Source organism: Aptenodytes forsteri, unplaced genomic scaffold, assembly GCF_000699145.1.
Source record: "Aptenodytes forsteri isolate BGI_AS27 unplaced genomic scaffold, ASM69914v1 Scaffold137, whole genome shotgun sequence".
Taxonomy (NCBI): domain Eukaryota; kingdom Metazoa; phylum Chordata; class Aves; order Sphenisciformes; family Spheniscidae; genus Aptenodytes; species Aptenodytes forsteri.
The window spans coordinates 3,287,752-3,315,166 of NW_008796221.1; the positions used below are offsets into that span (position 1 = coordinate 3,287,752).

Below are 27,415 nucleotides of genomic sequence, written 5' to 3' on the forward strand. Positions count from 1 at the left end.
ATTCTATGATTCTATGATTCTATGAATAAATGTGAATTTAGATGACTGAGCAGCACAACGGCAGATTTGGAAACGCGGTGCTCCAGGCCTCTGTTCTTGCAATGCAGAGCACAGTAAGAGAATGTGGGAAATTCTGGTTTTCAGTATATCTAAGCAAAAATGTTTTCTTTTCCCTCTTTAATGCCAAAGCTTGGACTTATTCCCAGAATCAGCTCTGTGGAGAACTTATGCAGTGAAAAGGATTTAGATGAGTACCAGAAGTATCACTGTATTGAAATTGCATCAGAAGTCGGACCTCATGTCTTGCCTGAAGTGTGCGCACGGCTCATAGTGAGCATGTCAGCCCGTATTCACAACGGCGCCGTCGGTAAGGAGCAACCTGTACAGGCAGCTCTTTTGGACAGTTACTGGTTTTCCCTTGAGTTTGTAGAATATGTTGACTGGAGAGCTCCCAGCCCATGGTGGTGTAGGTGAGTGAAGCCAATCAGTATGTGGTATGTATGGACGTGCAGGATATGTCCCGCTGAACCCTGAGTGCGCTGCAAACACCTTTTGGTGGCATGGTTCTCGGAGTCCATCACACCTGATGAGCTTCATGGAGCAGCATGACAGGGACCATGGCAGTGCTTGTGTGTTTTCTGAAGAGCATTTCAATCAGATGCAGCTTCACCAGATGACCAAAGCAGTAACTTTCCTACTTTTCTGGCTGCTGTAAAATGACAGAGGAGTTTTTAAGCCCTCTCCCTGGATGCTGCAGGCCAGCTGGATGCCCTGGTAGGACTCCAGGCATGATGGCACACAAGCTGATGTTCTGCAATAGATTCACCAAGAACACCTCGGTGGTGTCCCAGCAAGAGGGCAGTGGCAGTTGGGGTTTGAAGCCCCAGGCAGTCTCCTGGACCCACCATGGAAAGGGCAGCTGGGCTCAGTGGCTCAGGAGACTTCCCTGGTGTTGGACCCAGAGAAATGGAACTTCTCTGCTCTTCCAGTAACAGGAGGGGCCTTTCTGGACAACTTTGGTGTCCAGCTCCTTTCAGGGAGCCTTGCCTCCAATGGACCTGATAGCATCTGCTTGGTTTGGGCTATTTTTAGAAGGACTGATGCCTCACTCACACATCATGTGATGTGGTCATGCCTATGCAGCCACAGACCCCCCTCATTTAAGTTTGGGCTGTGCTGACTCCCCATTAGCCTGATTCCCATAGTGATGGGATTCTCCCAACGAAACATGGCACTTTGGCTTTCTAGCACTGGCATCTGAGCATCCTGGACAAACACCCTCAGTGAGTTAGCAGACCAGCTTCACTCAACAAGTTAGTCCAAGGTGTCCAGAAAGCAGTAAACAATACACAGGTGCAGGCTGTCTAAGTACTGCTTGCAGGTTATGTCCCGTGCTGCAGCTAGACATAGATTTATATCAAACCCTTCTAGACTTCAGGATATGTCCATTTTGGATCTACATTTTGCTACGCCCTCTTCTGTCCTATCACAAATATGTGCTGAAGGCAGTGCCCTGGATGTGGCAGCTCCAACACTGAGACTTGTGCTGGTGCCTGATACACCATCACCATCGATGCTATAGCATCAAATAATCCAAGCCATGGCCATCAGTGGTTAGTGAACCCCTGATGAGAATAATCAAGCTCTTTTCTTTCTGTTTTTAAGTGTAAAACCTGCAAGTTTATGAGAGCAGTCACACTCCTTTATAACCAAACCTGTCTTGATTTTCTTTCCCCTTGGCAGCGTGTAAGTGCAATCCCCAAGGGTCGCTGAATGCCAGCTGCAGTAAACTGGGGGGCCAGTGTCAGTGCAAAGCCAATGTCGTGGGACGCTGCTGCAACACCTGCTCTGCGGGCAGCTACGGCTTCGGCTTCCATGGCTGCTACGGTGAGTACTTGGCAGCCAGCACCAGTACCAGTACCAGTATTTGGTTCTTCATGCATACCCCAACTTTTTAGGGCTTTGAATCCATGATTATGTGTGAAGCAATATAAAAAATGTTTCCACAAATAATGAATTTTCCATCCCTGCTGCTCGCACTGCCTTCGAGCAGCAATGCCAGCAATGAGCAGGAATACGTTCAGGCCACAGCTTTGCTTTCGGTGTTTTCCAGCATGCGAGTGCCACCCGCAAGGCTCGCTGAGCACGCTGTGCGACCAGGTGACAGGGCAGTGCTCCTGCCGCCGGGAGGTGGATGGTCAGCGCTGCAGCCGATGTCTGGCTGGGTATTTTGGATTTCCCTACTGCCGTCCTTGCCCATGTAACGGCTATGCGGAGCTTTGCGACCCAGTGACTGGAGTGTGCCTGAACTGCCGTGGGTTTACAGCTGGAAGCCACTGTGAAAGGTAAGTTGATGGGCAGCACTGCAAAGCTCACCAAAACACTGCGCTCTCTGAAACGCGTGTGTAGCTGGGGGCCCACCTACATCCTCATGAATGCATCAATGACCTTAACTGGAAACACAAACCTAAACCTGAGATTAAACTGGGCCTAGCTGCTGAATGGCAGGTACCTATTTGTTCGGCAAATGCATGTGCGAAGGTGCATGTAATGCCTGTGGGAGGACTGCAGGCACGGCATGCACACAGCATTGCAGCGGGGTCCCTGCAAGAAGGCATTTGAGACATGGGTGCCGTGGCACCATGTGCTTGGAGACATGTGCAAGGCACTGCGTATGAGATACACTGACTCCTGCCAGCTTTTAAATTGTCAAGAGGCTAACCTTGTGCTGAATACTCATTTTAATACCTGCAATTATCTCTGAGGAGCTTACCAGCAAAAGACTTTCCCATGTGTTCCAGCTCCATTCAAAACAGTGCTCCTTTTTTTTTATTCTATACACTTGTTACCGTAAATCGGCAGATGAAGAACTCTCTAAGACTCAATTTGGAGTTTTAGAAAGCAGGCATTCTTTATTGTGGCGCCGGGTGCAAGGTGGAATTTCCACAAATCAAGCACACCTACGGCTAGATCACCATTATATTTATACACAAAAATTACAAGGTAGTACACTCCCAATTACAATGATTGGTTAGTGATTTACATACACTTATAATATCTGCTGTGTCATTCTCTTCTGTTACTACGCTTGCGCAGGGGAAGGGTCTTCACCTGGGCAAGGGTCGTCTTGACCTGTGGGTGTGTTTTTTAGTATTATAATGAGGACAGTTCACTTCAGGACACCTTAAAAGTAGGTTTTGTTGCCAAGTTGGCCAGCTAGATATCTACCTTGCCAGGTTGTCAAATAACTCATCCCTCATCTACCTTGTCAAGTTGTCAAATAAGTCATCCCATATACAATAAAGCCTGAGTGGTCTGGTCGCACTCTAGAGACTTAAAAGTAAGGTTAACATGGTCCAGTGACTAACACAACAACCCCTTACATAACGCTAACATGAAGATTAATAACACAGCAGCAACCCCTACATGACGTTAACATAAAGATTAATCAAAATGTTCTTATAGTTACTCATTCACTATCAAACACACAAAATATATTCAATAAAAAAACTTATAATAATCAACACACTGGCAGCAGTATCAGAGTTCAACACAGATGTCAGAATTAAATTCGTTAGCTGTTTAGTTTAGTTTGGCTGGATTGTACCTTGTCATTCACTTTTAAGAGGATTTCCCCATGAAACCTATTGAGCTTTTCTTGCAGTGCTTTTGGACAATACAGCCTTTGGCTATTGTGTTTTTAAGTGGCAAATAGATTAAAAATGGGAGACTGAAATACTTGTTGCCCTGTGCCTCTGCAGGAGCTCCAGACCCCAGGGCAAGGATAATCGAATAGCCAAGACTTTTAGCCTGGCTTGTATACATATAAAGAATTGTGTTCCCATTTGCCATAGTAAAGCAGATCAAAGACTGAGGATGCTTCAGAAGCTGCTGCATTGCCGCAGCTGTGGGGCCACGGGGGTCCGGGATGCGGAGGCAGTGGTGACGGGCAGGGTGGTGGGGGTGGCTGAGCCCCCAAGGAGCCCCCAAGGCCCCCCGCCTGTCTGGGTAACAGCACAGCCACTACCGCCTCAAAACAGCCGTCACCCTGGGTTTGCAGAACATGTCAGCCAGAGCATGGCTGATTTCAATACATATGCTGGATCTAAACTATGCAATATTCTCTGAATGCTCTGAATGAATCGTTGCTTTTTTGCCCGTACCAGGACTTTCAACCACTCTTTGTGTGTGTGTATGGAAATAGATGAATATATGTGGTGATAGGTGAATATACAGAATTTTTACATGGCAGCTTTTAGCTGTCTATGCAGAGCATGTGTGATATGTCATATGTATATATTATCATTTAGATTAAAATTGTTCCAGAGTAGGTGAAAGCCTTTAGAAATATTCCTTGAAAAGAAAACATAAGTTTTTTTCTTTTTGCTCCAGATTTTGGGAACACAGCTCTGATTTTCCATTTTAGAACACCTTTGAAGCTAGATATATCTGTACCAATTAATGGGGATAGCATTACAATGACCTGGAATGTTAAATTAATTATACATATATATATATAAATCGATTCACCTGCAGAGACTGAAAGGAGCACTTGACAATTCCTACCCATTTGTGTTGACTGCTTTGACAGGTGCGTGGACGGCTATTATGGAAACCCTCTGAAGGGACAACCCTGCCGCCCATGCATGTGCCCAGGGGCACCTACAAGCAATAGGTATTTTGCACGTTCCTGTTACCAGGACTCCCAGTCTACACAACTAGTCTGCAATTGTCTCGAGGGATATTCAGGTACAAAGCAAAATAAGGACTGGTTTTGATTCTATTAAAATTAATGTAAGAGAGAAAATTGACCATCCTCCGCCCATCCTCTGTTCAGAAATGACAAGTGAAATAATGGTAATAAAATAGTTAACACCCAAATTTACTGAAATTAGGTGGCAAAGTCCTGACTGAGAAGAGTGGGAATTGTGCAATTAGTGTTTGAAAAAGGGATTCACCTATGTGGATACAGACAATTAATCTGATGGCACTCTCTGGAAACCTCCTCCTTTCCAGGGGCACTACATTAACATGGTGGGGAGGAGGGGGGAGAACTGCAGTTGCTTGTTACCTCTGAAAAACAAGCATTGAAAGCCCAAATCAGAAAGAACAGGGCACCAAAAAGGGCGGAAAAGATTTCCTAATCAGACAAAATATTTCCTCATATAGAAGAATCTTGCTTTGACGTTATGCCCAGAAGTGACTGTTTCAGTGTTCAAATGGTCACTTCAGAAATGAGGTTTCCATTCTCAGCTGTCTCAAATGCTAATATTTTTGCAGCAAACTGATGCCTTGCTTCCTAAGATCCCATTGACTTAGCTTGAATTTCTACAGGGAAAAACTGAAGATATTTCCCTTCCCCTGGGCATTATAAAGATCTCCAGTGATGAAAGCAAACCCTAATGGGAAATACTGCCAAAAACTAAACCAATGCTGTCATCTTTACTTAGGCCAGGTTCCTTTATAAGTCAAGAGCAGTTTTGCTTGAGTAATTGCTGTAGGGCCAAAATGATCCTCGTTGGTACTTACCCAGGGGAATTCTGCCCTCACAAACCACTGCAATCCTCAGTTCTGGACTTTCTTCCTCCCGCTCCTTCCTGGCAAGGCTCTTGGTCACCCCTGTGGCACTGGGCTCACTTCCTTGGAGACTGTGAAAGGCTCTGGTCCTGGGGACCATGGCGAAGGAGCAGAGTCCTTGGTTGAGGATGAGCCAGTAGATGAGGTGCCAGCAACACCAGCCTGCCCAGAAAGGTTTCTGAGATGCAGAGAGGTAGCACCGCAATCAGGTTGGGCGTTGGGATAGTGTGCAGAAGTAATTGCAATGCCAGCAAGCAAGGACAGAGCATCCCAGAGCTTGTCTGACTTTCTGGGTATTCTCCACTGGGTTACGGAAAGGAGGGCAGGTCTGCCAGCCCCTGGGTTGCTCCAGGAAAGGGTACTCCACGCCTTCCTGTGACATTGTCGTGGTGAAGACCCCAGAGAAAATCCTGCAAATATGACCCAACCCTGATTGCTGCCATTGAAAGGACTTTGCTGGAAAAAGATGTTTGGAGGTGTTGTGTGAGAGGGTACCTATTTACTCCTACTGAAAGGACTTCCTTGGTAAAAACGACTTGGGATGAGGAGAGTGCGTTTCCATCAGATTTCAGTGTGGGAGATGTAATTTAAATTGATCATAGGATTAAAGGACAACAGTCTCAAACAGGTGGATATTTTCCATTGGAAATGTGCATTTGAACAGACAGTCTGAATCTTTTAACAGTATTACTGGAAATTACTTGTTTCACTTGAATTCCCATCAGCCAGCAAATATTTTTACCTTCCTCCCCAACAGGCAATCGGTGTGACGAGTGTCCTAGTGGGTTCTACAAAAACCCAGGCAGCCCTGGGCTTGACTGTGCACCATGTCCCTGCAATAACAACATTGATGTGACAGACCCAGAGTCCTGTAACAGGGTCACCGGGGAATGCACCAAGTGTTTACACAACACCCATGGAGCAAACTGCCAGTTCTGCAAACCAGGGTATTTTGGCTCAGCCCTCAATCAAAACTGTCAAAGTAAGCAAGCAACAGTACTGCAACTGCGTATTTCCACCAAGAAGAGTTTAAAGAAATTAGGCTATAGGGAGAGGTTAGCCCTTGGAAGGACAGTAAAACTAAAGCAGATGAATGGAGCAAAATATGAGAATACCAAATACATTTCTATCCAGTGATCCAAATAACTGTTAATATGGCACCTATTAAATTCTTTGTCTCCTAGGAAATACTCATTTCTGAAATGAAATCAGTACTCTCTGTTAGAAAAATAAATGTCCATTCAGCCCATTCAGGAAGGAATCAAAAGTAAAGGAATCAAAGATAATTGTTTATCCATGTCGCTGGCTGATGCTAACTAGGCAATGCTCAGTTAACCAGATGATCCCTTGCTGAGCTCCCTGCCTTACCAGTTATTTTCATTAAGTGGCTAGAGTGAGACTATTCAGGCAATTTAATAGACTCCATGAGGATACTGTCAATAACTCAGCACTTTTAACAGAAAGGCAGGAGTGTAAGAAAATGCAGGGCATAAGTTTCTTCCTAACATTTCTCAAAGACTATTTTCACAGATGTGCCTGATTGAGGGTCTAATTTCTACAGGCCAGACAAATACAGGTATTTTCAAGAAACATTTTTTCTGTGAATCTCTAAAATACAGTTCAAGCCCATTCCTTTTTCATTCTTGGAAGATGTCCATTAGAAATGGTTAAGCAAGAACTTTTGGCTCCTCACAAGGAAGGCTTCTTATCTTACTTGGCTTACTGGGGTTTCCCACGCTGGATAATGCCTACCAGCTTCTCTTTATCCAACATACTTAACATTTCATTCTAATAAGATGCAAAATTATCTATGCCTTAATTTTTTTGTGCCTGTATTAAAAGTACTGAAAGTTCCCAGTAAGTTTGCTCAAAGCAATATATAAGCTACAACAGAAAGATAGGTAAACTGTATGAAATTAAAAATGTATTCAAGCATACTAGAAGTAAACCTATAGCATGGGCTTTATATACAGCTCTGATTGTCCATCAACGGTCTATATTATTGTCTGCTGTAGTAATTGCCCTTCTTTTTCCAGGGTGCACATGCAATCCAGTGGGTGTTCACCCTGCCATGTGCCCGGGGGGGGACGCAGCCTGTCTGTGTGACCCAGCCACAGGAGCTTGCCCTTGTCTGCCCAACGTGGTGGGCGCGACATGCAACCAGTGTGCCTCTGGCTACTGGGACCTGGCTAGTGGAAAAGGATGTCAGATCTGTGACTGTGATCCAAAAAACTCCCAAAACAACCAGTGCAACCAGGCAAGAAAATTACTCTGTTTTCTGGGAACCGGGGTGGTGGTGTTTTGGCATGGCACGGTGGGGACCCTCTTATAAATGAGGATAGTTTTTTGTTGTGCTCCCTGAAAGCAAGAAGTCTTTGGAAGTTTGCAGTTGGTGCGATCACAAGTTGAGTCATTATATCAAATATGCTATTCTGATAATGTGGCTCTGCTTGTAAGCAATTCCTCTTTGCCTGTGTGTTTCTTTGTCAAGTGGATCTTAGAAATACTTTGTAAGAAAATGTCACATAGGAAAAAACTGCCTTGTAAGTATATGTATAGGGAAGAAGGAAGTCCAGGCTTGGACCCAAGAGTCTTATGAGTATTTTTTTAAGTGTTTATTTTCATAAAGTAACAGCTGTGGCCATTATATTAATCATGCGTCATCTATCAGATTGCTAGAGTACCTTTTCTCATCTTTAATTCCTGTGCGCTTTTTAGAAAGTGAACATATAAATATATGAAAAAAAAATTAATAAAAAAAATAAAACAGCATTTCAGAATAGAGAGGTGAAATAGTGCTCCCATGGAGTCAACAGCAATTTTGCTATTGACTTCAGAGCACCAGGAGCTTATCCCAAGCTCTTGCTGATGTGCTTTTGCATTTTCCTTTCAATATGCTTTCTGTTTGTTCCAGTTTATTTAGTGGATTTATTATTTTTCCTAGCTGATGTAGCTCTTAACCTCAAAGAACTACTGCTTTTCTGAGCTGTACCAGTTATCAGAGCTGTAATTCCCTGCAGTTTAATTTAATAGCTGAATGCCAAAATAAATTTTCTAGGGCAATGTGCATAATGTACCCGTGAGGTTTTCAGTTACAGTTAGTAGATCATGTAGTTAAAAGTTGAAATGTTAAGGTGAATACTTTGCTCCAGCAAAAATAAGAAATTAAGCTGGTTTACAAGGGAAAAGAATCCTCTCTCAGATCATAGTCAGAGGATGAGTTCTCAAAGAGCATCTGCAGACTGGAACGTAAAAAATCTTTCATATTAGTAAAGTAAAGCCACCTCTCAAAGTCCATTTTGTTTTCACAGCCTTCAGGAGGAAGATGGGAAAGGTGGGCCAATACTGTATAAACCATGGTGTTCAAAGACCATGTGCAAGCAGTGTCACTGCAGTCCCCATACAGCTATATGACATAAGTCACAGGGAGAAAAAGAAACCCAGTAAATAATGTATATCCAGCCATATGACTCTGCAGGAAGTTATTTAATCCTAACTGTCTTTACAGCTTACAGGCCAGTGTCCATGTAAGCTAGGTTACAGCGGAAGATGTTGCGATGAATGTGAGGAAAATTACTTTGGCAATCCCCAGACACATTGCATTTGTAAGTATTACTAAGGGGGGACAACTGGATTAGAAACTACCTCAAAAGAAACGTATACCTTTTATATTCATAGGGGAGACGGGACATACATCTAGAGAAGCAGGCTTTCATACATTTGTGTGTATGAGGTGGATAAAAGTGTTTATGTTATTTATCTATATTGTTCTTTCTACTGTTATGATGGAACCATGGAAGTTAGAGATGAAGAAGAGCCATTAGCCAGGCAGTCCACTTTGCTCTAACACAAACACCAGTTTGCTTTTATTGTCTTGAAATGCACGATTGTATCTTTTGCATGCGTTAATCCCATGGAAAAGGAACAACTGGATGTAACTTGCTGTCCCTTTCTTGCAGCGTGCGGGTGTAACCTGGAGGGAACCAGCCAGCCCAAGTGTGACAAAGCCACCGGCATGTGTAACTGCCGCACTGGTGTCACCGGCTGGTTCTGTGACCAGTGCAGCCGAGGCTTTGAGAAAGACTTTCCTTCTTGCCGTCAGTGTCATCTTTGTTTCGATCAGTGGGACACTGAAATTACTGCCCTTGCTCAGACTGTTCAGGGGTTAATGAGGTTTGCTGCGAATCTCGAAGATAAAGGAGGACGAATGCCCAGCTGTGACATGCGCTTCAAAGCCTTTGAAGATGCCATTTCTGAAATTGAAAGAAATTTGAGACATCCTGTTCTTTCACTGGAGGCCCTCTCAGGCATCAAGGATTTTCAGGGCTACGTTCAGTAAGGGCTCGGCTGCTCCTGAAAAAATCCCTTGGCTGAGAAAGCAGTCTTCCCCTCGGCTCCACCAGCCATCCCTACACATCAAGTCCTGCTTCTGATCAGCACACAGATGCTGGACTACTAAGTCACTGTTTTCAATAGATCTGTGAACAAAATAATCCTTATATATATTATCTGTCCAACACGGGCATATAATTAAATGCTGGAATTCTCCAGTTCACCCTAAGGGTTTTCTAAATAAGCCATTACAAGTAAATGTTTCTGCTCATTTAGAAATTTATCTCTTGTCCTCTAAAATATTGTGTATTCTAGTTTAAGAGCAATCCGGTCTGCTTCTGCATAACTGCCATTTCCCTTTCAGACAAAAAGTTGCACAAATGGATCCCCTTCACAGTACGCTGTATGAGTTTCCTGACCTTAACAAGAACATAGAAGACATTGGGGAAGAAGCCGACCTAGTGTATGAACTTCTACAACAGAAAATACATCTGCATCAAAGTTTTAATTACTTGAACCTCAAAGGTAAGGCAGCCAGCAATTAATTGAAATAGGTGAACATTTTCCGTGAAATTTCAGAATGTTTTTCTCACCATTGAACCATACAACATTTCAAAGATCCCTAGATTTTAGCTTCCTATGGTAGCGCAAAAATGTAAATACTAACAACATTTTACACTGACTTTCCAAACTCCCTTTTATCTTAAAATGCCATGATTTCTAGCATCCTAATTTTCAGATGCACGTGCCAGGGTCATGTCAGTCAGAAGTCTCATGAATCCCGGTGTTTACATCAGGATTTAAAAGCCACCCAGTTTCACAGTATAGACTCACAGATCATAGAGCAGAACAGCAAAGGATTTTTTCCCCACTTCTGACTCCTTTTGCTCTTAGCAATACTTAAAGAATGTTGTACAGCAATGGTTTGTTTAATTAAGGCAGAGAGTCATAGTGCCATTTCTTAGTGTTCCCATGGGAAAATACATTACTTTATGTGGTAAGGAGCTAGCTCTCCATCATCAAAAAATGTGAAGTCAGAACTGAGTTCCTTGGCATTTTTTAAAGAATTACGTCGTCTGTGCTTGAGCTAAGTATAGTCTTCATCAGCTGCTAATAGCAGTAATGACAATGTCACAGACTGGTTTCTGGAGAAAGACAGGGACGTATTAGTTGGGGATCTCGAACAGATGCTAGATCGTCCACAGTGGCAGGAGATTGTCAGCAGTATACTCTCAAAAGAGATGGCTGCCAAGATATGAACCCCCAGAAGATAAGGTGCGCATCACAGAAGACACAAGCTACAGGCAATGCACTCCCATTTGTAGTTCCTCTGTGTTTCATTCGGGCAAGAAAAAGATTGGCCTAGACAAGATCAAAAAAAAGAAGGAAAAGTCAACAGAATACAAAGCCGAGGGAAAGGAAGAGGGGAAAAGAGGGATTAATCAAGATTTAGGGCTCCCTTCCCTTGTTGTACTTGGCGGTGCCCCCGGGGCCAGCTCTTCCGCTCAGGTCCCCGCACGAGCAGTCAGCACAGCTCTCCCAGGCTCTGCTTCCCAATTCAACTCAGTCTTGTGCAGACTCTGAGAAAGGCAGGAAGGGAAAGAAACAATAAATCCCAGGGAGGTCAGTGGATGCACAGCTGAAGCATCCGTGGTGCTGTCTGGTCACGTTCCAAACCCGCTTCATCTTTCGGCCTCAGGAGACAGATAAACAGCCCTATAAAAAGCACACGGGGGTGTGGGGAGGGGAAGACCTTGAATTTAAGCTGAATTTCTGGTCATGGCCACAAATATTCGTTGGTCTTGCTACCAAGCATTTAACAGCACAGAAATAACATTTCCCTCAAGATAACCAGCTTCTCTGATATCCAGGGAGAAAGCCTGGCTCCCTCACCCCATCTTCATTTCAGGACCAGCAGCACATGCTAGGTATGGCTCTGTCTGCTTTTTCTTCTCTCTTTTTTGCTGGCCCAAGCAAGTGGGGTAGAGCGGGATACCCCCCGATCTGGGGTACATTTGGCACTTGTGCTCTAGACACACATGGGGAATGGGCTCCTACCTACCTCTCTTTGCAGAGGATCAAGTGAACAAGAACTCAGGACTCAGAGACTTCCTCACAGGCATACATTCAGCTGGCTGACTTGGAAATGTCAGTATCTAGCGACGAATTAAAATTACTGGAAAAAACAAGACACAAGTGTTCTTAAAAGAATGTTTGCAGTTTATGAGATCTCATTACATTATGGCTTTCCAGCCTTGGCCCCTGGCTTTGCAGCCACTGTGGTAATTGTGGTAATGGTAATGCAGCCATACGGTAATGCAGGGAGTACGGCTTCCTAGGCTGTAAATCAAGCCTCTGCGAAGACGCTGTGTTTAACGTAAAGGAACTTGGAAGCTCTACAGCTCCATCACAAACCAAGCATGACAAACGCATTTGGGCCACTTAATGGAGAGGTGAACCACTGTAAAATATTCCTGCGATGGATTTGTTGCACAGAAAACAGTCTCTGGCTTAGAGATGGAGTTACAGCAGCCTCTTGCCAGGTATTTTGTATTAGGAGCTAACTTTAAACTGTACATTGTTTCCAAGAGTTACAAGATAAAATAGATAGCCCTGGTTCCACACGATAACTAAACATTGTTCAGTTTCAATCAAAGCAAGGCCAAGGGCTTTATTGCCTGATTCAAAGCACGCAGGACTTGACGAGTGCCTTGTCATTGACTTCAACCAGTAACTGAGTCGGTTACCAGCACAGAGAGGGATGTTAATCAATGACCTCTAATGCATTTTCACTGCCGACACATCAGTTCTGGCTCATTGCACATACTTCTGCCTGGGGATTTGGGGGAAACTTTGCGTTCTCTAGAGATCTAGGAAGCCTCGACAGCAGCAGCTTTAAATTATGTGTTTTGCAAAAGGCCCGAGTCCTTTTCTTAGGCTATTAATCTGCAAAAAATGTAATATTCTCCAATCCTTTTTAGTCTGCTTAAGGGAAAGCTTACACTAAGCAAACAAGAAAGACTCCTGCTGGAAAGTATTTTTTGCCTGGCCTACAAGCTTATCATGGAAATGCTTTTTTTTTTAACGCATCAACCCTGAAATTGGATTTTCCAGAGCCAAAGAAAACTCATAAATTCCCATTTGTAATCTAAATTTTGGCCTCAGTTCAGCAGACCATTTAACTTTTGGGTGCTATGCTGAACAGAGACAGGACAAATGCTTTCCTGACTCGCAATCAGAGCTGATTATTTCATAGGTTTTACAACTGGCAGAAACAGTTCTCCTGCCTAAACTTCAAAACAGCATAAATGACAGGAGCTTTATCAAATCAACAATGGCAGCAATGCATGAGTTACTGATGAATGCAGATCAGTAGCAGTTTGTGTCATTAATGGGATCCCCTTCCTACTTTTGTATCTTCCATTGGCTTCTCATACACCTTGGACTCTGAAGAATGATATGGGATCCACTGTATTTGCATCTATTTTAGCAAGTTTTATGGGTATCAATAATATTCCTGTTTGGCAACTGGCTGAGTAAAGGATTAAAAAGCTTGACTGAGGAAATTACAGCTCCTGTCCCTCCCTACTGTCCCAAATCAAACACCAGTGACAACAAACTGAATCACCTGACACTCACCATTTGTCCAGAATTCAAGTAAGTACATGAATTAAATGCAACTAAAATACAGTCGGTACTAAACCCTATTTCTGTTGCTATAGAGGCCATCAGCAACATTAGGAAACACTTTGAAGTATCATTGCTGGCAGAGCAGAAGACCAGTGGGACAACCCCTATCATAAGATACTCACAGTACACCAGGAGCCACGTGCTCGCTATGTTGGGACATCAGGCCTTGAAAGAAAGCAATGTGCTGGAGCAGCTCAAGATGATCAAGAGCCCCGACATCCAAAACTTGAATGAAAAGGTAGGTGCTGTGGATGTTGAATGGGAGCTAAACAAAAATCTCTTTTTTGATGCTGTTAGTAGTTTTTCTTTTAAAAGGGTTCTTACATGCGTTTTAAATCTGGAAAACTACACTTCCCTGACACAGACACGCAGTCACGTCAGAAACAGCTGCACTTCTCAGCTGTGGTTACTACCACCCTTCTGGAAGCCATTGCTTCCAGGGCAGGCCCAGCACAAGGAACTGTTTAAGCACTCTCTAGTCTCAAGAGGACTTCCATGTAAATTCAGAAAGATTAACCCCAACCTCCTCCATCAGTGGCTTAAACTAAGCAGAGCATCTTTGCCCTGGAGTGGATGGGGAGTGCTCACATATCCTTTGCATCACCCATGGGAGAGGAAGGGATTTCTGTCCTTCTGTGGGGCAGCAGTGAGTACCTGATAGCACCTTCAGCCAACACTGCCAGAACTGGAAGAGATCATCCATCTAGGCCTTTAGTCTGAACATGTGTGTCAAACTATGTGGAGGGCTAGACATGGTACCATGTTTTGTGAGAGGTGATCTGGATCCTTTAGAACAAGCCATTGACCTATGGGCTGGATATGGCCAGGGGACAGTTTCAACCTTTTTGCCATGGAGGAGTGAAGCAAGGGTCTTAGTGCAACACATGGAGCCCAACAAATGGCTCGTGCAAGGATGGGCTTGAAGCCATGGGCTGCCGTTGCATTCTTCAAGTCAGGGAAGGGGGATCTGTAACTGGCAGGACACCCATCTTTGGAGAGACCAGACCACCATCTCTTCAGGAAAATCCCATACAATGTTCAATGTTCATATGATGTCAAATGTCTTCCTTCCCCCAGGATTATATCTCAGGCCCCCAGAGGAGTCCTGACATAGGCATCTTCCTTATTGCAGATCTGTGGTGTGCCAGGAGACCAGCCCTGTGTCACAGCAGCCTGCGGGGGAGCTTTGTGCCAGGATAGTCATGGAGTCAGGCAGTGTGGTGGCCCAAACTGCAGCGGAGCTCTTCCCCTCTCCACTGATGCCTTCAGAAAAGCTGAGGAGGCTGCTGTGTTGCTAAGTAACTTGACTACTCAGCTACGGGAACCTGAGAATCAGGTGGTGTATATCAAACCTACATTTGTTCAGTGAAATGGATGGAGGATGAGATTTGGGAGGTCCCAAATCTACAAAAACTCACCTGCTCCTTGGACAAAGAGCAGTGACCTAGTCATGGACTCTGCCCCAACGCCACAGACCTACCATGGTTCAGTACTGGGAGTGTTAGGTGCCAGTCCCACCAAGGGACTGTGGCTCTAGGTATGCCTTCCTCTTCCTCACAGCTGCCAAGATCTCACGGGTCACGGTGCCCTGTGCCTATGGAATTTGGTGGCATCAGGCTAGTATTGTCTATATTCTTACTGGGAAAGATTCAAAGGGCACCGTTTGTCAGTAGCCTGAGTATGGCCCATGCTTATTGCAGTGGGATTACTGCTGTGCATAGCATTAAGCTCAATTTATACAACTTCGTATTACTCTTATGTTTGCCATTAAAGAATTTTTGCAAATAATTTCAAGCTGAAGCTTTTCTGCCCCTGGTGATGTTTAGAATGGCATCAAGTAAGTTGGCTGTACTGCACAGTAGCAGTGAAAATAACTCAAGCAAAGTATGGCCAGTGCAACATGTGCAAAGGAAACAGAACAGACAAATTCCAAAACACCAGACAGTTTGTTCTCATTAGCAATCAGAGATGATGCCTGTTACCATTATAGGCAAAACACATTTTCCAACAGAAATGTCATTCTACTGTGGCTTTGTCTTGTCCCTTCAGGGTGCCTGGGCATCCATTTCCTCCTTTTAAAATACACGCGACACACTTGCATCACAGCTAACGGGTTTAGAAATGAGCAATCGGGGCACATGCCTGGGCCCCAGGACACAGAGAGGCAGCAGCGAAAGACATCCCGTACTGAGGTGGCAAGCGCCAGGCTGCTGGGACATTGCCTTTGGCACTCACAAGCTTCTGACAGCTCTACGATAATATGTGTGAAGTATTTTGAGATGTTTCAAAAGTAAAAACATCACCATTTTTCTTGTTGCATGGGGAAACGGTGAATCTCTTCTCTCCACAGACCAGAGAGGCGGTTCCTGTGGATTTCATTGAAGCAAAGCATAGTCCCAGCAAAGCAAAATACCGTTGGCATTTGATGATGAATCTAAAGCTCTCATTTAAATGATCTAGAATAGTAATTTAATGGCAAAATGTAACTTTTAAAGACAAGCCTTGAACTCTACCTTCCTTATTTGTGTCCTCTTAGGTGTATTTTTAACAGCAAGTCCAATGTGAAAAGGCAAATGAAATTAACATGCCTTTTCTGTTCTGAATCTCATCACTGACATGCTGCAACACTGCAATAGAAAATAACAGTCAGCCCCTTCTTTTAGAAACAGAAGGGCCTGTGGTTTAGCAGTGGTTGTAGAGAGAAAAAAATGTTTGACTTAGGCTTTTTCTGAGGCCAGATGAAGGCTATGAAGTAGCAACTTCTGGAGTTCCCCAAAGGAGTCTCCTACTACTTTTCAAAGCCACATCAAGTGATTCCAGCTGAGGCTTGGATGAAAATTATTTTTGTGTCAGAGGTCAACTTGCCAAGCAATGGTAGATAACCTCCAGAAAATGGCACTGCTATTTCTAATAATATTTCCAGGTTGAAAGCATTAGAAAAATGGCAGAAGACAGCAAGTTGAAAGGCTCACAATTTAATGGGCAACTGGAGACAGCTAAGAATCAAATTGAAGTTGACCGAGAGATCACTAAGGAGTTCATCCGAAAAGTGAAAGACTTCTTGTTAGGTAAATATGCAAAGTTCTTTCTGACTCATTTTTTATATATATTCCAATATAATACAGCATAATAGATGGCCAGAAAATGGTCTAGCTGTATACACATCAAATTTCTTGCCTACCTCCTGATCTGCGCAATCTTTTTCAATCCCTTTTTTCTAGTGCTTATTTCTCCCACATGACAGTACTTTGTATTACTTTTCCACTAGATCTGTTATGTTCTGATTGTCATCTTTTATTAATTTACTTAATTTGAAGCATGCAAGTAATTCCCTCAGTTCCTGGTTTATCTGAGTAAAGGACTACTAACATAATTTCGTACAATATATAATGTCCAGGCATGTCCAATGCATCCTCAAATTATTATTCCACCCCCTTCTTCCAGGCCCATAAATAGAGGTTCTCCATAGGGAGCGTGGGAATTAGGACACATACTGTTCCGTCGTCTCCATAAAGCTGTAACTCAAGGAATCAAAGGATTCTGGTAGAACTTCACAGCTCTCATAAAAAAACCCAAAACAACCATATATACCCTAAAACTTTTTCCACCCTCGCGATTGCAGAAAAATGCTGTAAGAAATGTTTTTTTTACCAGATGCACATCAAAGGAGTTCAAATGTGGTAGGATTTTTTTAATCCCTTGAATGTAGCTGATCTCATAAGTTTCTATGTTGGCAGTCCTTTGGCATTCATACCTCTACTTCTAAGTGGGAGCGAGGGCAGAGGACAGAGGACTTCCTTTGTTCAGGAACATTTAAGTTATTTTATTGATTTGGGAAGAAAAACTCCATTGAAGTCCTTAAGATTTGCAGATTTTTATTTGATAGCAATTGAAAATTGCACCTTTGGCTGTCCTTTTATGTTTCTTAGTAGACATACGGCATTTACTAACAATTATAAAAGCATTTTTTCATTAATTTTTGTTTTGTAAATTGAAGTTTAAAAACTGTAACAGCTGAGATGTGTACAGTTACATTAAATCTGTTGTACTCTATGTTGACGTGAATGGTAGTATTAGATGAATCTATTTCTACAGAAAATAGCTCTCAGAAATGCACTGCTGTTTGCAGTGAATGTCTTCTATTTAATTCTTGGTGAGTTACTTCAGAGCATTAGCACAAACATTTAATGTTTCAACTGTTTTATCACCCAAGGTCTTGTCTATAAAGGGAAGTGAGCAGAAAACAGAAGTGATGATGAGACTTCACAAGGCATTGACTACTCTAACTCTGTGTGCCTGTGCCTCTTAGCAAAGAACTAGGACGAGATCATTTGTAAGGGGAGTTGTCAAAATAAGGTTTTTCTACTGTAAATTCCCATCCTATCTGAGTCTGACCCAAGTTCCCTCTGTAGCTTAGCCTGTCTCATTAACCAGCAAAGGAACACTTTCTCAATATTGTGGCAACTCCAGGGAAGGGATTACACCCACTGGCTGGCTTGGAAAGCTCCATTCACACCCCAGTCTCTTCAGCGCCTCTTTGATCTGGCAGCCGAGGGAGAAATGGGCTCTGACACAGCTAGCTGTGCCGTGCACCGATTTAAAACCTTCTGCGGGCTCGGTTCTACATCAGAATTTTAATAACCCAGTTCAAAGTGGGTTCAAATCCTCATTTTAGCCAGTTCTGACAACACTAACAGCAGTACCTGGAAGCATAATGTTAAATCACAAAATGTTGGAGATAATTCTCTTACGCCCTTGCTGTGCCTGTCAGCTTTATTCTGCCACAAAACTCAAAGGGTAGGCAGCCATAACGATCATTTACGTTTCACTGGGAGGAAGGAGCCGCTTCAGGATACCCGCAGCTCCGTTTCTGTTGCAGATGAGAGCGCGCCTCCAGAAGACATTGAGAAGGTGGCAAATTATGTTCTGCAAATAAACCTTCCCCTGACTCCACAAGAGCTCATGGGCATGCTTGGCAAAATCAGGAGCATTATGAACCCCTGTGAGAAGTACAAACTGAATGTGAGTAAGAGAAACAGAAAAAGGGAGGAAACTCAGACGCTGCTGGTGGAGGCACAAGAAGCCAAGTGAGTAGGGTATTCTCGTACTGATGTGCTAACTCCAGCTAGGGTGGCACTGTGCACGGTAGGACTGCTCCATACCCCAGGCAGTATCCTAGTAACACTGGAGGGAAAGCTCAGATGACAGCAGATTGCAGCTTGCGATTTCCACAGGGCCTCCCCAGCAGGAACGAGCCATGACCGCTGGGGCTGTGGGAGCCGACGTGCTGCAAGGAGGCAGCTCCCGCCAGCTCTTGGCTCCTCCGTCTGCTCAGTCAAAGAGGCCAAGGCAGCTACGTACTTCCACGGTGGACCTAGTGGATCATTACATCTGGTTCACTAGGAGGTTTAAAATGGGGAGAGAGAAAATATGTTCACCCATAAGCGAGCTTTCCTTACTAGCAGTGCACCACCAGGCAGCCGGCAGCATCCAGCCTCACCTTTAATACAGCATCTCATGTGCTCCCACACAAGGTCCCTTACTGAGGTTTTGCTTTGCCAACTTACAAATCACAACTTTAGCAGTTGTTGGACTCGAGGGAACATTCCTGCATGTGAGCGTGGGTGCATTTGAAACGTGTTCTTGCTTTGCTCTCCACACCACAATACTACCCACACTTCTATTTTTCCATTTTAGCGAAGCAGCTAAAGCTCTTCTGCCTGTGGCTGAAATTCATAATAAACTAAAAAATGTTGTGAAGTCCCAAGGACACTCCAAAAACACCTTCATAAAGTTAAACGAAGAGATACGAGGCATCAAAACACAAATCTCACAGGTATCTCACTGTAAATATTTTTAATTTATTTACTACCTACATTTTAGAAAAAGATACTTCATCTTGAAGTTTCCTTAAATGTAAACTTAAATAAATAAAACCAGAATGTGGCACAGATATGACACCGATTCCATAATGTTTAAGGGTCTCCTCTTCTTAATCAGTTGCCATTAATCTCCCTCATTACCACGCTCTGCAGGCTGGATGCATGTTGCAAAAGAAATCAACCTTCAATTCCTCTGTTTCAGGCTGAGAACCAAGTGAACAAGACAAACGACAAACTGAACAACTTGTCAGCAAAACAGTCTGAGATGGAGGATGAAATTGCCACACTGCAGGCAAAAATGCTGATGAACAAGAATCAAGCTACAAAGGCAAGAGCAGGGGCAGAAGCAGCACACAAGCAAGCCCAGAATATTGATAACGTAAGCCTTTCTGCCACATATTAAGGGGAAAAAAATTCCCTCCATGTTTGATAGTATTTTTGATTCAGAAGTGTAATTGTGTTGCCCTGCTCTCCTCAAAACTGTGTTAATGTCTTCCTTATGCCATGCAGTGTAAAATGCCACAGGTTAAGAGTAATTTCTTTTCTATTTTAAGGCTTATGGCAAATAACGCTTCTGTTTGCTTGAATGAAAGAAAACATACACATTTCTCTGGCTACTTCGTGACATTTTTCCTTGCACTGTGTATAAGACTCACAGTCACCATGGGCACCAGTAAACACAACAGAACAAATCACAAAAACAGATATTAAAATACGTGAGCGATGGAGGCAGCCTGGCCATTCATCCCATGCCATTCTCCTTCAGAGAAAATTGCTGTGGGAGTTACTTGGAGTTTTTGGTTGGCCAGGTGCTTTTCAGTAGCTCCAATTTTTGAGGATGCATTGAGGCAGCTAGAAATTTGCTAAAATTGCAAGAACCAGGCACCCACAGTGCAAGCTTGGAGCATGACCAAGCTTCCAGGTTATAAGAAACCTAGTAGAAATCTAAACTGCAGCCTCGACAGCAATCTAAATCGGCATGGAATGGAGTTAGCCAGTAAGTATTAGTACAGCCAAAAATGTAAAAAAATAGAATTAAAAAAACCTGATGCTACAGGTAATTACTTAAATTTGAATTAAGCCTCATATCAAAAATTAAATTTACAGAAAAGCCCTATCAAAAGAAGTAAAACCAGCATAAGCTTTAAAAATCTTAAACCATATTTTCTTTACATCCTTGCCCTCCCTTGACACTTTACATTGCTCCACTGGCAGTTTAATTGATTTTTACCAGGTTTTGCAAAGCATTTTTCAATGTACACTCATGGATTTATTTTTTTTTAAGATTTAAGAGAATGAGAGATTTAAAGTTTGTTTCAAAAAGGATATTTAAAAAAGGTATAAAAATCTCCTTTGGTACACCAGATTAATTATGAGATGCTCTTAAACTAAGTAACGCCTTTTTGTTACAGGAATTTGCTGACATTAAAAGAAATTTTGCAAAGCATTTTTCAATGTACACTCATGGATTTATTTTTTTTTAAGATTTAAGAGAATGAGAGATTTAAAGTTTGTTTCAAAAAGGATATTTAAAAAAGGTATAAAAATCTCCTTTGGTACACCAGATTAATTATGAGATGCTCTTAAACTAAGTAACGCCTTTTTGTTACAGGAATTTGCTGACATTAAAAGAAAGTACACTATTCTTCAAGAAAAGCTAAAAGCCCGAGGACCTCCAAAAGTAACATTAGAAAAAGTGAAGCAGCTGAAAGAAGCAGCAGAAAAACTGGCTGAAGAGACTGAAAAAAAAATTAAAAGAATAACAGGTGGTGTTCTCACTTCCATAGGGAGCGGTGAAAATTGACAGTTATGAATTAAACTGAAGTCCTTGCCCACAGACACTAACAGACTAGGTTCACCTGAAATCAGGTTTAAAACAACTTAACTGGTGAAAAACCCTGCTTGAAGCTACCTGAGCAGTTTAAAAGCAGTTAAATAGATTTGGCTTATGTACTTTTTCTGACATAAATTGGTTGCTACAAGCGGAGTTTTAAGAAGTGTCCACACGGGGACTTGCAGTGATTTGATTCAGGCAGTTTAAAAGCAGGACAAGTGCAAAATCTGCAGAAAACTTGGCTGCAGATTTAGCTGGGAGCTTTGATTTATACACTTGCTTTGGGCATGTGGACCTTAAATCTTTCCTCTGCGCTCTGTCTTTTCTTACATTACCCGAGCGATGGCTTGTGTTATAGAGAGCTGCAGGGTAGCTTTTTTTCATCAGTACATACTTGTTCCCCTTCAGACATTATCGCTGAGCAATGGCAGAACAAACCAGGTACAAATACTGGCTTGTTCGAACACGCAGAGAAACATCCATGTCCCACAGCAGGCAGGAGGGCTCGAGTACATGCCTCGGTCACGTCGGTCCAGACTCTGGTGTCATCACCCACGTGCACTGCCATGGAGATTGAAGCCGATGTGCCCTGGACTTGCGGGGCTGCGTCCGGGAGGCAGAGGGCTCGTGGGTAGCGGAGACCACGGCTGCTGTGGCACCGCTCCTTACACAGCCTCTCGGGTGGGTTTAGAGGGTCACCAAAACAGAAGAATACATCTCATGTAATTGCAGACAGGGGACCTAATTCTCCTTGTAGTGAAGGTCGGGGCATTTCCACTGGGAATCCTTGGGCCTAGGATCCTGCCAGGCTCAACGTTTGAAAGTATCGCGTAACGTCAGCAAAACAGAAGCAGAAACTCCATCCCGGGAACAAATTCTTCGGGACAGGACCCAAATAAATACTTTGAGCAGATGATACCTTGAGGAGAAGCATTAAGATCATCCCAGTCACTCCAAATGCCCAGATGATAAGTGCATTGGAAACAGGCAGTGAATAATGTGGTTTTGACCTATTACCAGTATGTTTACACTGGTGTAGCTTCTCAGGGACCAGCAGAAACACTCCTGTAAATGAGGGAGACCTAAGTCCATTACGCCTGAATTGTCTAGGCTTTACACACATCAGTGGACACACTGTTCCTCTGAGTGTTCCCAACTTTAAGCCAACTCCTTTAAGAGCTCCATGTCCATCATAGCTGATGGACAAAAAGCAGATGCTGAGAAATTAGTTTCTTTAAGGCTGTCACGTTTCTCTCGCAATCCAGAAGCCAGACTTTTCCCTCCAGTTGCATATATAACATTCCCCATTTGAAATGGGCTTATTGCCTCTAAAACTGCTGGGAAAAGAAATGCTGTTAATCCCTGGATTTTACTTACACAACAAACACATCATTGCATGTCTCTACTCTTCCAGATTTGGAGAAGAAGCTTCAGGACCTGAATCAAACCAAACAAGACAAGGCAGAGCAACTGAGACAACTAGAGGAACAAGTGATAGCCATTAAAAATGAAATCACGGAGCAGGAAAGCAAGTATGCAACATGCAAAAGTTAGGGTCTGAACAGACCATCAGGTAAAGTGCAACTGAAGTCTTCACGCTTACCACCTCCTGAGCTTCCCGGCACGAAGGGCTGTCTCTGTAAATTCATCTGAAGGTGCATATAGTATTTTGGCACAGTGAATAACGTAACTTTCTCTTGGGTTTTTTGTTCAATTGAGTTTATATGGAAATAGGAAATACCTTATAATAAACCAGCTGATAAAGTAATTGGGATGCAGTCTTTGAGGGAGCTCTAAAATACACTCCTGCCCACAGCCCCGGGCTTCTCCTTGAAGGGTGATGGAAATGCAAAAGGAGGATTGCTCAGAGAACTACAGGTAACTGCCTCAGAGACTCCCAACACCCTGTATCTTCTGCTGAACCCTACAATAACCTGTGGCTGTGCCACAACCCCGCATGGGGCTGCACAGACCGGGATGGTGCGATGCAGAGGAAGGTCTGTGGGCTTCTGTAGCCATCCCTGCTGACAACTGGTGGTGTCCCCAGGGTACCATCACTCCCACTCCATGGGATAGGGTAGGGGGGTCACCAGGAACCCCTGATGATGTGGGGGTCCCCTATGTTACCTGAAAATGCGCAGGGATGCGCGGTACCTCTGTGCAGCGCTGGACCATTAGAGGTGGGTGACAGGGAGCCAATTCCCCAGTGTCCACTGGATGGCAGTGCACAGATGCTTAACGCCAAAAACAACTTCAAAATCATTGTTTAAGTCGTTGTTAAGGGTCATTTGTCAATACCTCTCCTGCAATACCTTTTTTTCTTACGGTTATAAGGGGTTTCCCACGTTTTTCGTTAATGCAACCAACAACTGTAGAATAACTCAAGCTCTTAGGTTTAAGCAGTGAGTCTGCAGGGCCACAAATGTTGAAAAACAATTTCTCCAGCTTTTCTCCCACATGCAGCACTTCACCGAAGTCAGGGTTCACACAGCAGTTTCTTGTAGCCATAAAGAACACAGGAATTGACCTAAATTTTAGTTTACAGTTCTTCTTTTAATGTAAAGAAGGAGACTGGGGCTAAGCAAATGCTACAGAAGGGCTAGGGTTTTAAAAAGACCAAAGGGAGCTACGCCTCAGTTTCAAAACCCCACCCATATTCCTGCAGGACACTGAACAGACTAAGGATGGCTTTTCCTCAGTTAAAACCAGTCATGTCATTCCCGTCTGGACCGTCCCACAGCAAGCATCCATCATGGAATTTATTCAGCTGGTGTGAGGAGCCCAGCACTGCTGCAGAGCACTCCAATGCAGCCCAGACCACATCTGTAATATGAGGAATGCTCTGCAGGAATACAGGGCTCAGCATCTACAATCCTTATCTAAAAGCAAGCACTGTTTCGATCCAACTGAGATAAACCCTCCATAGTTATCACTCTGTGTTTACAAGAGCTAAAGTAGCATTCGTATGCAGTGGGGGGCTTGGGTGGGAATTGCTGCCATGGATGAGATTTCAGAGATATCCCTCTAACTCAAACCAGCTGTGCTCCAGGGCAACGTGCAACATGCATTACCCATATAACAGCTTCTATTGTGAAAATGATGGAATCAAATTATAACTTTGATATAATCTAACAGACACCTGAATGCAGGTATGCACATATTTGTGGTTTAGCTTCTTCTGAATTTTAGCACTTTAAAAAATCATCTATGAGGTGCGATGCTTCTTTAGAAGTTACTAGGCTATAATCAGATGAGTGTATTTAGATTGACTTTGCCATAATGAAATCGAGCATCTCCGGTTTACTCAGAGCACACAACTCACCAAGCTGCTCACACGCAGGTCTCCAGGTAATGAAGAACTTCCTGCAGGTTTCAATGCGGCCCTGCTGCACTGCACTTGAAACAGGCAAACTGAAGCTCTTAGAAAGAAATTCCGAATTGCATATAAACTAAAATTATTTCATTCATGGCTTTAAAAATCTGAATTCACAAGCAGAAAGTTGAAAGAGACCTTCCTCCTAAAATCCACTGTTGGCTGTGAGAGTTGCCATATGGCTTTTGACACAAGCCACGGATGAGAAGTCTCTAAACACAAGGCAGTTGTGGCCTGGAGGGGAGATGTATCCATGGGGGGGAAACAGAAATCGCTGGAAGAAAAGCAGAAACAGGAAGAAGAAAGTCAGCATGGAGTCTGACCTCCCCTGCCTTCCTCCAAGCATGCTCAGACACACAAAGCAAGCAGACCTGACAGGACCAGCAGCTACAGGACACCAAACCCATTCTGTGACAGCTTCTGAGGTTTACAACTGTGCAGCGTTCCCCATTGGAAGTGGTGCAAAAAATTTTAAAGTGTTTTTGCAAAGTTAATTTGTGGGAAAATGCTGTATCTGGATCAAAAATACCTATTTTTGATCCCCTGGCTCTCTTTCTTGTGGACAGAAGTGGCTTCAGAAATTCAGCGTTTATTGAAAAAATTATTGAAATCACTATCTTGCTGTAGAGCATTTTGACTTCAGTGACATTAATCAAAATGCAAACAACATTTAACCAAAACCACATATAATCAAAGATATATTTAATCAAAAATTATCTCATCAGCTCTATTTGCTAGGCATAGAATGCTAGGCATTCAACCACTGCAGTGTTATAAGAAAACGGGTGATAAAGCGGGTCCCACTGAGGTCAAATTCTGAACTTTGGTTCTTCAAGAAGACTTCCAACCCAGCACAAAGACAGACACCCCAAGACTGTAAAGCCACTTAACCAACCACAGGGACAGGAAATGGCACAAAAATGAATTTTTATCATTTGAAGAATCAATCAAATTAAAATACTGCCACTAGCTATTGTTCACGAGCACTGCAGAGAGGGACAGACACGAACGAGTTCATTGCACCTAATTACCCACACCGTGAATGCTGGTGGTCTCACCCAGGTTTCAGCCACCTCTGAAAGGCGACCACGGTTACAGGTGACAGTGGCCACCCCGGGCCACGGCTGCACTCCCCACACAGGGCGAGTGGTCACCACTGCAACCCCAACTCAATCCCTGATGCCATGCAGCAGGGTCACCCCCAGGCTGGAACACAGTGCATTGTCATGCCGCCCATGGCAAGGCACGAAGAAGCCTAACTATAGTGGCAAGGAGCTCCAGAGGGCAACTTTAGCCTATTTTAGGTTTAGGGGAGGATAGGACTTCTACAAGGCTACAAAACAGAAAAAAAAACGAGGAGAAAACCAATAAAAATTGAAAAAATATGCGATAGAAAAAATCCAGTGGCAATGAAACACTCTGTCCTTGCACACTTGCACACGGAGTGATGCTGCGGAATGCCCCTGCCCGTCTGCCCTGGACTGGGGCAGTTTCTAACTGCAGCAGAGTAAAACATTTTCTGTTAGTGGGACAAAAATGTTCGTTGTATTGAAGCTTAAAAACAAAGCCGGGCTGTGATTTACATGACAGGATTGTGAAACTGAATTAGTTTTGTGAATTTAGAAGACTACATAGCAGAAGAGGTTTAGAATTCCAATACCTGCCCTGTCAGCTTAAAATGGTTTAATTTCCTGGATATCTTTAATGAAACAGCCCCACAAATTCTTCAATCGGGAGTCCTGGGTTATGTTTCAGACCTGGTGTTTAACCTTTAGGGCAAGTCACTTGGTATCTCTCTGTTTCTGCTTATCCATCTGTAAAATGAGAACGAACATATTTACCTACCTCGGCAGGGTTTGCTGGGACAGACAGACCGCAGTGTGTTTCCACTCCGGCACTGCAAATGGCGAGGGCAAAGTGTTCTTGAGAGACACCGGTACCTGGTAAAGATTTACACAAGTTTACGTGTTACACGTGCACAAGCAAAACTCGAGTATATAAACCCACGCATCTGTCCCAGCCTGCGCCCAGCCGGGGCTGCGCTCTTCAAACGCATCCATCCTTCGTACCCGCTCCTCGGTGTTTATTTACCAGTAAACCTTCCCCCTGGGTGCCGAGGGGACTCTGCCACCAGCCAACAAAGCCCCCGTGTCCCCCCGCAGAGCCCAGGGAACCAAAACAGGAGGCCAGGAGTGCAGGGGCAGCTCAAGCACGGCCGTTCACCCCTCGCAGCCGCCCCAGCGCCCCTGGGAAGGCAGCAGCACCGCGTGCTCCCAGGTAACGAGAAGCAGCCTGGCAGCGGCCAGCCCGGGCTCGACGGGCCTCTCTGCCCACGCCAGGGCCAGACCCAGCCACGTATGGCAGCGTGGCCACCGTCCCCAGGAATGGCACTCCCAAGCCACGTGTGTTGGCACCACAGCACCGGGCGATTCGGGGCCATTGAGCATCACGCGCGATGGCTGCCAAGCCCCTGGCCCTTTGCTGGGTTTCGGGCCTTGCCGCACAGGTACGCTCCATCCACCATCCACCCCTCCCAGGTGCCCAGCCCCACCAGCACCCCCGGCAGAAGGCAGGATCGGGTCAAAACTCCCATTCCCGCATTGCATCCCCACAGACAGGGGTGGGGAGAGGGGTCGCCCCGCCGGTGATACCCCCTCCCCCCGGTTGCTGCACCCTGCCCAGCGCCCGCTCCCAAAGCTGGGGAGCAACGGGGAGGGCACAGCCTGC

The 27,415-nt window shown here is 44.1% G+C and overlaps 1 protein-coding gene across 1 annotated transcript in view; it reads left to right on the plus strand.

Annotated features, from left to right (window-relative positions):
• Positions 1-22,869, plus strand: part of LAMB4 (laminin subunit beta 4) — a 54,599-nt gene extending 31,730 nt beyond the window's left edge. The window contains exons 17-33 of the mRNA XM_009289087.1: positions 190-367; positions 1,744-1,887; positions 2,114-2,345; positions 4,592-4,749; positions 6,335-6,559; positions 7,614-7,834; positions 9,086-9,182; positions 9,537-9,912; positions 10,274-10,434; positions 13,632-13,837; positions 14,732-14,935; positions 16,523-16,667; positions 18,479-18,686; positions 19,297-19,435; positions 19,684-19,860; positions 21,094-21,247; positions 22,730-22,869. Coding sequence (XP_009287362.1) covers positions 190-367; positions 1,744-1,887; positions 2,114-2,345; positions 4,592-4,749; positions 6,335-6,559; positions 7,614-7,834; positions 9,086-9,182; positions 9,537-9,912; positions 10,274-10,434; positions 13,632-13,837; positions 14,732-14,935; positions 16,523-16,667; positions 18,479-18,686; positions 19,297-19,435; positions 19,684-19,860; positions 21,094-21,247; positions 22,730-22,869 — 3,165 coding nt within the window. The remainder of the gene's footprint in view (positions 1-189; positions 368-1,743; positions 1,888-2,113; positions 2,346-4,591; positions 4,750-6,334; positions 6,560-7,613; positions 7,835-9,085; positions 9,183-9,536; positions 9,913-10,273; positions 10,435-13,631; positions 13,838-14,731; positions 14,936-16,522; positions 16,668-18,478; positions 18,687-19,296; positions 19,436-19,683; positions 19,861-21,093; positions 21,248-22,729) is intronic.
• The last annotated feature ends 4,546 nt before the right edge of the window (positions 22,870-27,415 follow it).